This window comes from Octopus bimaculoides, chromosome 18, assembly GCF_046866305.1.
Source record: "Octopus bimaculoides isolate indiv1 chromosome 18, ASM4686630v1, whole genome shotgun sequence".
Lineage (NCBI taxonomy): Eukaryota > Metazoa > Mollusca > Cephalopoda > Octopoda > Octopodidae > Octopus > Octopus bimaculoides.
In genome coordinates, this window is record NC_142945.1 from 19,658,184 (window position 1) to 19,671,076 (window position 12,893).

At 34.1% G+C, this 12,893-nt stretch overlaps 1 protein-coding gene across 6 annotated transcripts in view; it reads right to left on the reverse strand.

Moving 5' to 3' along the window:
• LOC106874512 (intermembrane lipid transfer protein VPS13A) overlaps nucleotides 1-12,893 on the reverse strand; it is a 265,132-nt gene that overhangs the window by 92,587 nt on the left and 159,652 nt on the right. For all 6 annotated transcript variants that reach the window (XM_089365902.1, XM_089365901.1, XM_089365898.1 and 3 more), the window contains exons 30-36: nucleotides 12,046-12,162; nucleotides 10,623-10,726; nucleotides 8,050-8,217; nucleotides 6,325-6,632; nucleotides 4,975-5,125; nucleotides 3,912-4,029; nucleotides 1,347-1,498 (exon numbers count right to left, since the gene is read on the reverse strand). In XM_089365902.1, the coding sequence (XP_089222028.1) occupies nucleotides 1,347-1,498; nucleotides 3,912-4,029; nucleotides 4,975-5,125; nucleotides 6,325-6,632; nucleotides 8,050-8,217; nucleotides 10,623-10,726; nucleotides 12,046-12,162 (1,118 nt within the window). The remainder of the gene's footprint in view (nucleotides 1-1,346; nucleotides 1,499-3,911; nucleotides 4,030-4,974; nucleotides 5,126-6,324; nucleotides 6,633-8,049; nucleotides 8,218-10,622; nucleotides 10,727-12,045; nucleotides 12,163-12,893) is intronic.

The following is a 12,893-nucleotide window of genomic DNA, read 5'->3' on the forward strand; positions in this document are numbered from 1 at the left end:
GGGTTGACTGTGCCTTTCGTCCATTTGGGGTTGATAAAATAAGTACCAGGTGAGTACTGGGTTTGATGTAATTAACTTATCCCCCCCCCCAAACTGCAGGCCTTGTGCCAAAACTTGAAACCACTATTATTATTATTAAACATGAAGTAAAGGCACGTGGTTTAGTGGTTAGTGCATTTGGCTCACAATCGCAAAATCACAAGTTCAATTCCTGGTGGTGCATTGTGTTCCTGAATAAGACACTTCATTTCATGTTGCTCCAATCCACTCAGCTGGCAAAAATGAGTTGTACCTGTAGTCCAATGGGACAGCCATGTTATATTTTGGTGTATCAGGCTGAATCTCCCTGAGAACTAGATTAATAGTAGACATGTCTATGGAGTGCTCAGCCATTTGCACACTGCTTTCATGAGCAGGTCATTCCATTGATTGAATCAACAGGAACACTCATTGTCATAACCAACAGGGTGCCCAACTGGCCATTAAACTTTACTTATTTGGTGTCTTCCAGGTGTCAATAAAAGTAATTGACAATCAAGTACAGGGATTATCATAAGCAACTGTGTTCCTTCCACAAAACTGCTGGCCTTATGCTAATGTTATAGATTATTATTTTGTATTAAGGCAGTGGACTGGCAGAACTGTTAACACATTGGATAAAATGCTTAGCAGTATTTTTTCTGGCTCTGTAGGTTCTTAGTTCAAATACTACTGAGGTTAACTTTGCCTTTCAACTTCTTGGGGAAGATAAAAAAAGTACCAGCCATGTAACTGACTACTCAACCCCTCCAGTTGTTGGTTTTGTGCCAAAATTTGAAACAATTTTTACTATTATTTGATAAATTATCATTAATGATGTACAACTGTTGCATGCAGTTCTTGATTTGGTTCAGTTATATACTATCCAAGACATTGGAGATTACCAGAACTATTAAGTTATGAAAAGGCCATCAATGTTTGTAGCAGGTCAAACAACTGTATGGCAGTTTCTTTGTTGGCTTCAATAATTTCAAGAATGACTAAAGATGGAAATCTTGCAAAGATTAATAAAAATGTTTAAGATATAAAGTTTAACCATTTGCCTGTCAAAAGCATTTTCATAAGTTTGTCCTAAATGTCCATGCTGGTATTCAAACTTTTAGTTAAACCTTGTTTCATATGTTCTGAGTAATATAAAGCTTTCCTCTCACAGATATGAAGTTACTCTCAGGGTTGAAGATAAATTGGTAATGTGTATCATATATGATGCATGATGCCAGAGAAATATGTTCCATGTATCATATACGATATACAGAAAGTTTCTTTTCTCTATTTACCACTACCAAAAATGTAAAACTGTAGCATACCACTTCATCTTTTCCCATGTAAAGTGTTGCTGATAAGCTGTTTAGTGTAAACTTGAACTTCATAGAGGTATAAATTTCCCCGGTATGCACTTTAGTTTCTGGTTCAACATGTGCCTTTGAAGCAGTAGCCTTAGGTGTAGTTCTGGATTCAGCTAAAATAGAATGATAAGAATGTATAGAGCAACATAAAAGAAAAAAGAAGAGAACACAAATATAAGTGCACATTATTCTGCTTTATAAAATAAAAAAATAATGAACTCATTATATACAGTGCTCAGGTGCACTACAATTCATCTAGTATCCTACCCTAGAATATAGAAAGTGGTATCTATACCCTAGAATATATAAAATGGTTGAAAAGTTTAAAGGAAATTTTATGGAAAAGTCTGAAATTAAATTGAAACGTCCAAATCTATTGCTGCTCTGCAAATGACACACACATGTAAACTATTTCTCACATGTGCCACATGCAATAGTTTGATATATATTGAATTGAAAACTGAGATAATTCTTGCAATTAGAAGATAAATGTTCTATGTGATTGTGCATAAAGTCTAAAAATAGTAAATAAAGGAGGTAGCTTGAATAATATCAGCTGAACCAATTTTTTTTTTCTTTTTGAAGATAAAGACAATACAGTAAGGGTTAGATCTTGCCTTTAAAGTTAACTTTTCTTAATCAGTGTCACTCTTTTAATGATTATTAAATAAGGTTTGTAGCATTTTATCTAAATCCTTTTCCAATTTATTTTATTTGGTTAATCCATTTCTGTACTGTTTCAATGATTCCAACTTTGAAAGATCTTCTATCTATTTATCTAGACAAATAAATAATTATAATATTCAAATATTGTTATACCTGGAGATGGTCATATTTTGTCAATTAAACACACAGTATATATGTTTGGTCTACACTTCAGCTTTATTATTATTATTTTAGTTTCTTTATCAAAGCTCTTTTGTCACACATCCTGTGACCTCTTCACTGACTCTTTATTCTACTTGTCTCATCTTGTTCAGTTTGTTTCATTTTGTCTTTCTCTGAGAAAGACAAATGGAATAAGCAGAACACAAACACATGGGATAAGCAGTCGTTGAAGAGGTCACAAAATGTGTGACAAAAGAACTTTGACAAAGAAGTTAAAATATTAATAATAAAGCTGAAGTGAAGACCAAACATATATAGTGTGTATTCAATTGACAAAATATGACCATTCCCCAAAATAACAATGTCTGTTTCAACACACAATTTCACATAAAGAATCTTGCAAATTCAAATGTTCTGTCATAAACAGTGTTTGATGCAGTTCACAAGTGTCTGAATTTATATATTTTTTCCAAACCAAATGTACAAACTTAGGTGTTCAAATGAGTTATTTAAGGAGATGTTTCTTAATGTATATTCAACAATAAAGTCATGTATGGGTTTGTTGTTGATATAAATCAATAGTAACTGACACATATGAGCTATCAAAATATTTGTACGTTTTAGCTTCCTAACCATATATCCCCATTAAATTCATTACTTTCTTCTTTCATCTGTGTTTTACTCCTGTTATCTCTACAATGTCTGCTTAAGAAGATCCAAGATAAACTCTTTACTTTTCATCCTTGTTTAGATTTTTCATTTAAACTTCAAATCACAGACTATTGACAGTTCCAACAGAATATCAAATGAGAATCAACCCACAAAACTGACTCCAATCTCACACTGTGCAAGAACTACAAGTACTACCCACTCTAAGATGGAATGATACAAAATTATTCATTTCATATAAAGATAAAAACTAAAATTGTCGTTTCTTGAATCACCAAAGCCCACAAGGCAGTATTACATAGATGAAAGAGACATGTTTCTCTCAAGAATATGCCTGCCTAACAAAGAAAACTTTTCATGAAAGCCTGTTAATCTAAAGTAGGGAAATTTGTTTAAAGAAATACAGCTAAACACTTGTCTGAAAATAAATATAAAAATATGACTATCCATTTTTGCTTTATTTTAAACATTTAGGTTGCTTCCATCACTAGTTACAAGCATTGGGTATCACTGAGCTTAAACTGAAGCTCAAAGTCTCTGTTTAGAGTTGCAAATGGGATCATTTAGTTGTGAATCATTTCCACTCCCTGACAAAGTTAGATGGTTCTTTACTGATGAATTACACACAATAAAAAAAAAATAGTATCTAGATTAAATCCACTTTATACTGTTCAATGACATTTTACATACAAGTAGTAACTCAGATGATTTGTTTCTTCTCTCTGCTTGTATCTCTACAACTTCTGATCTCCTGAACTATCTATCCCTGTATAAGCCTCCACATACCTTTCATCTTCCATTCACCCTCATTGTTTCTTATCTCCCCAGACCTTCTCCTCACTACACATTCCCCCAATCTTTCTTAGAACTTCTATATTATGGAATTCCTTTCCTACCACAGATGTCCCAAATGAACACTGACTGTATCATTCTCCAAGGACCTATCAAAAGGCTATGAGTACTGCTCCTTTTCCTCTGAATAACTGATTAAATACAAACAACAAACCATTAATAGCAGAATATATTTACCACTCTTCAATGAAGACAAGTCTTTTGAAGGATCAGCTGAAGCAACTGGCTGCTCTTCTGAAAAGTTTTCATTTAATATTGCCATAATTACAGCATAGTCATACTGGCTAACGCAAAGCTGAAATAATAGAGATAAAAAAAAAATGAATAATTAGAGAAATAAACACTATGTGCATATATTGCCTTGTCCCAAAAATTCATTAAAAACAATTGTGAGTGGTGAATGGGTTTATTTAATTAAATTTTTTTATTATTCAGAGGAGAAAAGGAGTCGAGAGAAAGAGAGGAAATTATCATTAGACTGGAGATGTAATTAAATAGTTACAAGAAAATGGACCCTGCTAAAGACATCAAGTGAGGTTTTGCTGTAGTTATGGAAGTACATTCACCACAACCTTCATTTCTTAACTTGTTACTCCCTCCCTCCCTCTAGGCAATACTGGCAATACAATATAAGTAATACTATTAAGGTGGCGAGCTGGCAGAAATGTTAGCATGCTGGGCGAAATGCTTAGTTCTGAGTTCAAATTCCGCCAAGGTCAACTTTGCCTTTCATCCTTTCGGGGTCAATAAATTAAATACCAGTTGCATACTGGGGTTGATCTAATTGAATGGCTCCCTCCCCCAAAATTTCAGGCCTTGTGCTTAGAGTAGAAAAGAATATAAGTAACACTATTGCATCAATGAAGACTGGATCTTTGGATATGTTTGTATCACATTCCAGGCAATGATATCTGTTCATTCTCCTCTAGGCATTCCTTTAATACTGATTTCAAAGTTTGGCACCTGGTACTTTATCAATCCAGAAAGGACAAAAGGTAAAGCTGACCTCAACAGAATTTGAACTCGGAACGTAAAGACAGATGAAATGCTGCTAAGCATTTTGCCTGGCGTGCTAAAGATTCTGCCACCTTGTTGCCTTAGGTCTTCCTTTTAATATTGCAGTTAAGTCTTATAGGGCAAAGTTCTACTTTAATGCCAAAAGTGGCAGTGACCAACAGTTTCAGTTGATCATTAAAGAAAAGGAAAAAAAGATAGCAAAGACGTTTTGAAATGTACTTACAGCTAAAGCATATTGTTTGCCATCAATACTCATATCTGGTTCCCCATGGTACCAGCCAGCAGACAGGTTCCTGTTAACATTTATACTTAATGTAGCAGGCTCTAATAAAAGATATTCTGTGCATATTTTCTTTTCTTCATTCAACATAGCTCTGAAAAAATAAAAGTAAATATATCATTATAGATGACAAAACAATTTCAAATGAATAAAAGAATCATGACGCTGTCTATCAAACTGTTGGAAACAAGAAGCCAAACCTCACCTTAACAAAAGGAAAGACACATTGAATGATATAGCCCCGAGATATAAAAAGATGGGAAGGTTATGGTTGGATGCCCTTTCAAACACTAACTAGTAGCACTTAGGAATTAGAGTTGTTATACATTCAGTGTGTATATACAGTAGTCACAAGGAAAATATCGTTCAACAAAATTCTTGTGCATAACAACCAAAAATTAGAGGTAACATTTGCTACCAATAAAATTTGAAGTCAGTTATGTATCAAACATGACTTCCTTTACTAAACTGCAGGCTTATTACACAACCCATCAATTTATTTGTTACAAATACTGAATTAGGCTCTCCATTGGTCAATGTTGATCATACATTGGCATATGCATGTGCAGACCTGGACAAAATTTCTTCTGACAGACTGGTAGATGCCCCATGCTTGCAAGTTTCCCCTCTGCGTTTTATGGATGCTTATCCAAAATAAAAGGTTGCAAACTTGAGCCAACACAGCTTGGCACCATATCATCCCAGCTGTTACTGTCAGAAAGCAAGGAGCTGGAATAGATACTGCAAGGTATCTCACTAGACTCTCTGAAAATTCTGCCAATCCACTGCCCTTGATTGGTAATTATTTTTTTATTAATTTCAAAAGGATGAAAGGCAAACTTGACTTTGGTAGGATTTGAACTAAGAATGCAGAGAGTCAGAACAAATACTGCAAAACATTCTATCAAACGCTCAAATAGTTCCATCAATTTGCCACCTTACAAATATTGGTATAAGACTAACCCTTTTACCGAGGAGAACAAATATTTCCACTCAAGATTTCATTATCCTTAATTCTAGAAAGCAGTTTTATACACCAACACCAATCTATTTTTTGTTGAGGAAAGTCATGTTTGAAACTATTTTCTGTTGAGATATGTCAAGTTTATTGAGGCAATGTGACTTGCAGAAAATACCACTTCTATCCTTTGTAAGATATTTACATCATATTGAAATAACCATGAAATTTAATTTCACATAAACCAATGTTGAAAATGAAATGCATACATATATTTACACACACACACACACATACACATACAAATATATATATGTTGAGAAAGAAATACAAACCTTGACACCTTCAGAGAAGTGAGTTGAATACTCATTTTGTCAATAACAGCGGGTTTGCCATCTGCTGATTTGGCCTCAGCTGAATGGAAACTATTGCTGATGTCCAAGTTACCGAGATCGACCAATAAGATGTTGGGAGACTTTGAGTGTTGCGGAACAAGAATAAGAGGTGCTTTCATTTTGATGCATAGACCAATTCGACTGGCAGTTTCTTGTAAGCTGGCCACAGTTTCTTTGGAATATTCAGCCATTTTCTCTCCAGCTTCAGAAATTTTTTCTTTAGCTGCTTGGAATTGGTTTAAGAAACCCTGGACATTGATGAAATACAGATTCATTGAAACTTTAAAATTATCAAATGAGTCAGAGAGAGACATTACATAATAACATACAAAATTATTGACTTTTAGCATTCTCTGAAAGATATGTGGGTGGGCTGAAAAGTTCACAGGCTGACTATGAACGAGTGATGCTACAGCTGTGAAATACTACATGTATTAATTTCAATGTTTCTTATTAATAATTGCATTGTTTCTTTCCAGGTAAACTGACATTGGACTTCAAAAGTAACTACTAGTGACTTCTCTTACATGTGCATGTGTGTGTGTGTATTGTCAGTAAATCAAATCTGAAAGAGAAGCACACTCTAAGTTATAGAGCAGTAGAGTTATTAGATAAAGATAGTTGTGGTTAGTCTAAGGGGTTACCCAGTGTTTCATGTCCATAAAGTACTTAGCTTTTACAACATCTCTTCAGACAATGGCCACCAGCCAATGTCTGAAAAGATGCTGTAAAGCTAAGTGCTTTATGGACGTGAAACCCTGGGTAACCCCTTAGACGAGCCATAACTATCTTTAACTAATTATATAAGAAACTTGCTATAACCTAGGCAACAGCAGAAGATACATATGCAAGGTATCACACAGAGGGAGTGAACCTAAAACTGCATTATTGCAAAACAAACTTCTTAATCACACAGCTGTGTCATTGCTTTTCAAGAAATTCTAATTAAAACACTGTAGAAAAACAAGAACTACATCATCAATAATGATATGGATAAAATTAAAATTTAATGTTTTAATCAATAAATTAATTGCAACTGTTTTATTTCTTAATTTGAATTATCTATTTCTAAGGTCATTTATTTTCCACAGCTTGCAGTAATTTGCTAACTCCTTTCTTACTATGTACGAAAATATTTTTCTATTGAAAATGACCTGACAGAGTTTAACCCTTTTGCCTCCAGATTGCTGTGCCAAATGTAATGTTTATTTATTCACATTGTTTTTGATCAATCATGCGTTATCTTGTAGTTTCAAGATTTCAATGATGACTGTCTATTTTTAGAATGATATTATAGAGTAGGTGTGAGAGGCCAGATCTGGTTGGTTTGAAAATAAAACAAGTAGAATATTTGGGGCTGGGTATGGCTGGTTTAAATGCTAAAGAGTTAAGTAAATATTGATAATATCCTCTACAATATTTGCATTATAGTTTTGAGATTTCGATATGATATGATTATTTATTTTTAGAATGACATTATAGGGTAGGTGTGAGAAGTCAGATCTGGTCAGTCTGAACACAAAATAGGTAGAATATTACACTGGTAGAAATAGGTAGAATTACACTGACTTTTGAAATGCCACTGCATTAACTTAGTTGACAATTTATAAAAACCAGGATGGATATTAGAGATAAAATGGAAAAAAAAAGCTTTTAGAAACTTACCAATAGCTGATTAACATACTTGTTAAGGAAGACAAATTGCATACATCCTATCGTGACATCAATGCTAGTATCAACGCAAGACATGTTAAAGAATTTGTCACCTTTTGTCCCATTATTATAAGCCACAATTCCACATTTCAGTACTTCAGAGCCTTTGATTGATAAAATCTGAAAAATTTAATTGAAATTTAGAAAAAAAAAAAAAACAATAAAACAGATAATTGAATAACTGAAATTATTGGATTAGCAAGAAAGTAATTTCGGTTTTTTTACTGTGAAAGAAAAGTCATTTTTTTAATACAAAGAATGAACTTTAATCAGTTATATATTTTTCATTTTGTTCGATGACCCTTTGCCATCTTTCTGGCAACTTCATGATTCTGCACTCATAGAACTTCTGGTCCTTAGTCAAAAACTGAAGTAAGTGTAATTTCAAATCATCATCATTATTGAAAGTTTTACCCTTCAAAGAATTTTGCAAACTTCAAAATAAATGGTAATCTGATGGTGCAGGGTCAAGGCAATATGGTGGATGTGACATCACTTCCCAACCAAGCTCCAATAACTTTTCATGAGTTAGCAAAGACATGTGTGGTCTGGCGTTGTCATGGTGGAATACAATGCCTCTGCGATCTGCCAATTCTAGCTGTTTTTCTTTGATTGCTTCTTCCAGTTTCATTAGTTGTTGACAGTAAACATCTGAATTGATCGTTTGGTTCCTTGGAAGTAGCTCAAAATACACAACACCTTTGTAATCCCATCAAATTGACAGCACTACCTTTTTTTGATGCAATTTAGCTTTTGATGTGGTTTGTGCTGGTTCATTATGCTTGGATCATGATTGTTTCCGATTGATGTTATTGCAGACAATCCATTTTTAATCACCAGTGAGGATTCGCTTAAAAAGAAAAAAAGTCGATTTCATTGTGTTTGAGATGCATATTGCAAATATTGATCCGTTGTGTTAAGTGAATCTCTTTCAATTCATGTGGAATCCAAATACCAAGCTTCTTAATGAGTCTAAGACATTTTAAGTGATTTTCAATTGTTGTGTGTGATACATTTAACCTCTCCGCAACCTCTCGTAAATTTGACAATCAGATTCAATGATGGCTTTGATTCGGTCATCATCAACTTCAGTAGATCGACCAGAACATTGGTTATCTTTGAGTGAAAAATCTTCAGAACAGAATTTTTAAAACTATTTCTAATATATGTATTCAGTCAAGCAATCAACAGCATAAACTTTACATATTTCTTTATGAGCCTTAGCAGCTTTCTTGCCTTAAGGGAAATAAAAAAGCAAAATATGATGAAAATGTTCGTTTTTGCACTCCATGTTAAAATTGACACAGAACTAACAGCTGTACACAAAATTACGCACAATTTGCTTCTAAAGTAAGCTAAAAGTAACGGCTATCAAACGTCAAAAGGAAAAAAAATCATAACATTGACAAAAGTTATTCAAAAAAATTGTAACTCTATTTGTGAAAAACTCATGATGGTGGTTTAAGCTCAGCACTGCAAATTGACAAAACATTTGCCAATTTTACAGTGACCTTGCTGTCAACAATTGTGTTTTCTACAATATTAAGGTAGTTGTTTATAGGTTGGTGCACAGGACACATTACCTCAAACAAAGCTATAGATCCTCATCAGTTAATCCTTTAGTGACTGTATTTCTTATGAGTAGGCAATCTATGCCTTTTCATTTTTTTTTCAATGTAACAAAAACTTTGAAAGAATTTAGTAAAATATCTTAACAGCTACAAGGGTAAAGATGAGGCCTAAGATAGAAACAACTATAGAGGTATCAACCTGCTAGACCAAGTCATGAAGATTACTGAGAGGGTTATAGCTCAATTGATTAGAAATAGAATTAAACTAGATGAGATGCAGTTTGGTTTTGTACCTGGGAAGAGTGCCACAGATGCCATCTTCCTAGTGAGACCACTGCAGGAAAAGTACCTGGCCAAAAGTAAGCCATTGTACTTAGCCTTTGTTGACCTGGAGAAAGCTTTCAACAGAGTTCACTGCTCTGTTATATGGTGGTCTCTAAAGAAGTTAGGAGTAGAGGAGTGGCTACTACTGCTTTCGTAAAAAGCACTACTAACTTCACCTGTGCTTGTGCCACATAAAAAGCACTAAGTCCACTCTGCTGAGTGGTTGGTGTTAGGAAGGGCATCCAGCTGTAAAAATCCTATCAAGACAGTTACAGAAGTCTGGTGCAGGCTTCTGCCTGGCCAGTTCTTGTGAAACCATCCCAGCCATGCTAGCATGGAAGGTGGATGTTAAACAAAGATGATGATGATGATGATGAGTAACTTTTTTTATATATATCAGTTTATTGTGTTGGTGTTAACCAAAAAAATCTCTTGATATGATTAATACTTTAATGATATTTTAACAAAGATTTCAATTTACATATAAACAATTTAGAATAAGTGGTCATAAACAAGTTGGTATTAAAAGGGTTAATGACTAAAAATTTGGTGTATATTATGTAAGCATTAAGATATGTGACAGAAAGCTTTTTTTTCTTCTTATGTATATAAATAAAAGGTCAAACATACTTCAGGGTAATAGCATTGAGCATCTGAGTTTAAGATAACGAGATCCTTCAGTTCAGCTCCGATGGTTGTTTTGTCAACTTGAAGACTGACATCAGCATTTATACCTGTCGTAAAATAGAAGTTAGAAATCTTGACATCTTTAAAAACAGTGTAACAATACATATAAACCAAATATCCAAAATACCATAAGGATACAGCAAGACTGAAAGATAACAAGTTTGTTTTGCAACCACATGGTCTTGGGTTCAATTCCACTCTGTGGTACCATCAACTTCAGTTTGACCCAAATCTTGTGAGTGAAAATAGGTAGATAGAAACAGCATGAACATCTGTCAGATGGATTGTAGACATAACTTAAAGGTCAAGCCTTGTCATACTGCATTACACTGATGCAAACTAATTAAAACAAAACATGAAGTGTGATTCTGCAGAAGAATTATATTACGAGATGTGTCTGTGGAATATTCAATGGCACAAGTGTCATTTCAAGGAGCAGATTGTTTAGTTTGTCAAACAACTGAATACCCATTGTTGAAAACCAACAGAGATTTGTCTTATATATGAATCCAATATCTAAATATTGTAGTGCTGCATATGAACCAAGTATGTAAAATACTATAGTGATAAGTATCGTGTGAGATGTTTACTACAGTAACAACATATCTGTAGAATTACACTTATAAAACCCACCACAACATCCAGTCTACATTGCAATGTGGTGTCTTGTATGCCTCAATGACCTTAAGAGTTATGCCAGTGGAGTGCAAGCTCTTGGCTGGGTCATTCATGCTGAACAGATCAAAGGATAAAGGCCAGTCTATTATGGACCACCTCTTCCAAGAGATAAAAATGGGTTTGCATAAGGCCAACATCTCCAGCTACAATAAAGCAAAAGTTACAGAAGCATCAACGGCAATTCAGCACCAACAAAGCCTGAGAGAGGAAGGCTTTCTCTTCGGGAAACATGACAGGCCACACCACGAGACAGTCCAGAGTCAAGAACAGTGGAGAAGAGTTAATGATATATATGAATTTTTACAAGGAAAAGGTTGACAGTGACTTTAAAGTTTTGACTTACTAGCTGTCACCAATTTATAGTTTAGTTTGGTTTTTAAGTCTTATATATAGTGCTTTTAGCAGGGTACTCCTTTACTGGTTAGAACAATGTATATGAAAATTAGGTGTGGTATAAGTGAGTTTGTAGGCATAAAAAGAGAAGGGATTGTGTATGAAGTGTGATGGAGGAGGGAAGGAGGTTAGTATATGTTTGTAGGGAGTGGGTGGCGACTACTTCCAGTCAATGAAAGTAAACAGTAGGATCCACAGAAACTAATAATGGTCATTGTTAGTTTACTATTATATGCTGAACAGACTAAATAACTGATGAATAAATAATTCTTAGTAAAATAATGAGATTACATACCTTTCACCTTGATCTTAGTGATAAGTTGAGTTGGTGAGGAAATGCCAACAGTAATTGTATCAAGTTGAGCTGTAACTTTGATGTCGATGATTCCTCTGTCTCGTAATTTTCCCTTTTCTGCAAAGTGGGAGAAGAAAAATGTATATATAAAATTGTCCATTTTATATACAAAGTATGACTTGTTTTCAGAGAATACAAGGTTAATTTTTAGAAGGGTAGGTCAATGTTGTTTAAACTGGCCCCAGTGGACTGCTTGGTATTATTTTCAATATTTACATCTACAAGGGTGATGAGCTGGCAGAATTGTTAGCAAGCCAGGCAAAATGCCTCGTGGCATTTCGTCTGTCTTTATATTCTGAGTTCAAATTCTACCAAAGTCCATTTTCCTTTCTTCCTTTTGCAGTTGATAAAAACAGTACCATTTGAGCACTGGGGTCAATGTACTCAATTTAACCCTTCCCTCCAAATTGCTGGCCTTGTGTCAAAATTTGAAACCAATTTTTATATCTACACCACAGTTTAATTGTTAGATGCTTTATTCCTGGATATATACATAATGCCAGACTAGATTCAAAGTAGGAGGCTTTATTTTTAAACTATCCCCTACCCTGCTGACTTGTGAATGAGTTTTAAAATATTTCTAGTTTTAATTCAGTCTGGTACTATGTACATAATGAATGATAAGACACCAGATGACAATCAGGGATCAGATCAATCAAAATGAAGCTTAGATAATAAATATTTATACATAACACAGTATGTATTAGAAAACCTGAAATAAATCTAAAGTAGTTAACCTACAGTTTTGAGCTGTGGAACATAAAAAAAATATGAACACATCTTGTTAC